General features: G+C 39.4%; 1 protein-coding gene across 1 annotated transcript; it reads right to left on the minus strand.

Moving 5' to 3' along the window:
- Positions 1–280: 280 nt before the first annotated feature.
- On the minus strand, positions 281–1,775 carry LOC146373394 (claudin-17-like). The gene has a single exon (XM_084951009.1). The coding sequence runs from the start codon at positions 1,621–1,623 to the stop codon at positions 934–936; it is 690 nt and encodes a 229-aa protein (XP_084807135.1). The 5' UTR covers positions 1,624–1,775; the 3' UTR covers positions 281–933.
- Between the last annotated feature and the right edge of the window lie 900 nt (positions 1,776–2,675).

A 2,675-nucleotide genomic window follows, 5' to 3' on the forward strand; every position in this document is an offset into this window, starting at 1 on the left:
TGAAAAAATCAATAAAACTAATATAACAACTGTCGCATCCAACTACACTAATGGGCGTAGGAAACGACTCCATCTCACAAACAAAAAGCTGATGGGTGGATGATCACAGGTGTGAAACGCACTGCTTCTCTACACGTAAGATGAGCTGATGAAAAGGTGTCGCACACAGAAACCTGAGGGGGAGGGCCTTTTGTCATTATCACACAGGGTCGTTCCCTTGTTGCAGCCACAGAAACATTTTAGTTTCTGTTCTGTCAAATGTGAAAATGAGGCACTTCTTCATTGGCTGTTTTCACTTTTCCACCTTAGGTTTTTAGTACAAGAAAAATACCTGAATGGAGTGTTGGTCAAGTATTTGCTTTCCACAAAAAAGTAGAAATTCTATGAATTGAATCACACAAACAAACTGAATTAAAGATTTTAATAAATTATCTGTTCACTTGGTTGGCGGGATTATTAGATCATGAAATATAATGAAATAAGACAGTGAAGCAGTTGCATTTGTCATGTCTCAGATGAGAAATTCATCATTAAGCACAACAAAAATGACTTACAGAAAATACAGACTTGAAGCCAAAAAAGTACTTATAAACAGTGATGACATTCTCAGGGTCATTGGAGTAAGAGCTGCATTAAGATTGAAGTTGATCGGTGATAGCCACTGCAAGCGGTGTATTGTTGATCAGTGATAATATAGATTTGCCAAAAATTATATTACTTTAAACACAGGCACTGTTGTTTATTCATGTACAGCATATTAACCAAATATTTTTGCTGCATCTGTAAACCAAACAGTGCAGACAAGACAAATGCATAGTACAATAGAACATGGTTACATGATTGATTTAAATATATCATTGCAAATAAAACACGTTGCTCATAAATATACGGAGAGACATCTAATATGCAATTAGTACACTGCAGTACAGTTATTTACACATATTCCTGATTTGTATGAAAACTAGATTTCGCTCTCGAAAAGTCAACACTGTCCGCCTTCTGTTCATTCCTTTCCACCATATGATATGCTTCAATGTAGCGCTGATCTTCCTTTGCACTGCGTTTGCTGTACCTAAACAGCACAATGATCCCGGTGATTAGCAAAACACCAGAAGTGGCCCAGCCAATGAAGAGGGACAATCCCAGCTCCCGCTTCTGAGCATCCAGCGTTGTCGGGTTATAGAAGTTAATGATGACAGTATGGGCCACCCAGCTTACGGGGATGAGTGTGGTCAAACAGGAAAGTAGAAACAGACTCCCTCCTAATGCATAGGTGATATTCTTACTCTTTAAATTGTCACCACAACAGCTGCTCTTCTGGATCCCGAATCCTGTGAGCAACAGCGAGATGAAAGCCAGGACTACGGAGACACACATGAGCCCCCTCGCTGTCTGCAGCTCTGGTGGGAGAATTAACAGCGAGTCATACACCTTGCACTGGATGTTGATGTTAGCCTGTCGGTAGCAGTTCATCCACAAGCCCTCCAAGAGCTCCTCCATGACGATGATGTTGGCACCGATGAAGGCAGAAACCCTCCAATGGGGCAGACAAGTGGTAACTATTGTCCCACATAAGCCCAGGGCGCCCAGGACCAGTGCTAAAATCTCAGATTTTGCTTGCATCGTTAAGAAGGATAAAGTTTCGTCTCTTGTCTAATGAAAACACTGCCCAGTGCACCTCTTTTACAAAGCTTTAAATCTGTGATACTATCAGCATTTCTGTAATGTTATCATACTGGTTTCGGTTTATCAGATTGCTTACTATACAGTGGCAGCTTGTAAAATTCTTATAAGATTGGTTTGGGTCTTATTATGTTATAAATATATTCCAAGGCCACCCAAACAAAGCCTGGAGTAACTAGACTAAGTATTACAAGTAATACAAGCCTTGAAGTGAACAGCAATGAATTAGCCTGTTGAATATTGAAAAAAATCCAAGAAAAAATAATGTTTAGTCATCCTCAGAAGCAACACATTCACTGTTTTCAATGCAAGCCCACATACAGATGATTACATCCAGATGGTCCCATTTCCCTGCAACAAGAGCTCACACTCAAAGCTACATTTTTTGTGTATATAATACATCAGATGTAAGCAAAATGATCTGTTGTGGCCATTGAACCCGGTATTATTTACCACCTGTGATTGAAAGTATAGATTAATTTGTTTGTAGAAGGATGCTTTCTACACATTTTGTTTTCCTGAATCGTGCCAGGTATTTGGATACCTTTAGAGCACAACACTGGTCAATCAGTGGTCACTGATTGTGCATCACTGCTGAGTTTTCATGTGATCAGATACTGTGTCTTACAAGTGAGTTCTGAGACACTTTAATCAAGCCTTTATTATGCTGTCAATAAGTTAGTAAAAATAATTTTCATTTAATTTAACTAAAATTGCAATTTGTCTTGCTTTACCTAAAGACTGAAAATCTTATAAACATTACAAGGGAGATTGTCTGTCTGATTTCAGGTAAAGAGGGAAAAAAACAGCAGGGAATTACAAGGTGAAAAAGCCACTCCTTTATTTAAACCTGGTCTAGGACGTGCAACGCCCTGCTGCTCACCTCGTTTCTGAGAAGCAGGTGAGACAAAGAATGACAGAGAGAGAGATGTAACAGGAGAGGTCATAAAACAGGAACAGAAACTGCAAAACCTGCTGGACAGGTTTGCTGA

This window comes from Perissodus microlepis, chromosome 14, assembly GCF_051167445.1.
Source record: "Perissodus microlepis isolate ML-2025 ecotype Zambia chromosome 14, ASM5116744v1, whole genome shotgun sequence".
NCBI classification, from domain to species: domain Eukaryota; kingdom Metazoa; phylum Chordata; class Actinopteri; order Cichliformes; family Cichlidae; genus Perissodus; species Perissodus microlepis.

Excerpts from the sequence above, each read along its gene's own strand:
- LOC146373394 (XM_084951009.1), bottom strand. The coding sequence starts at position 1,623 with ATGCAAGCAAAATCTGAGATTTTAGCACTGGTCCTGGGCGCCCTGGGC.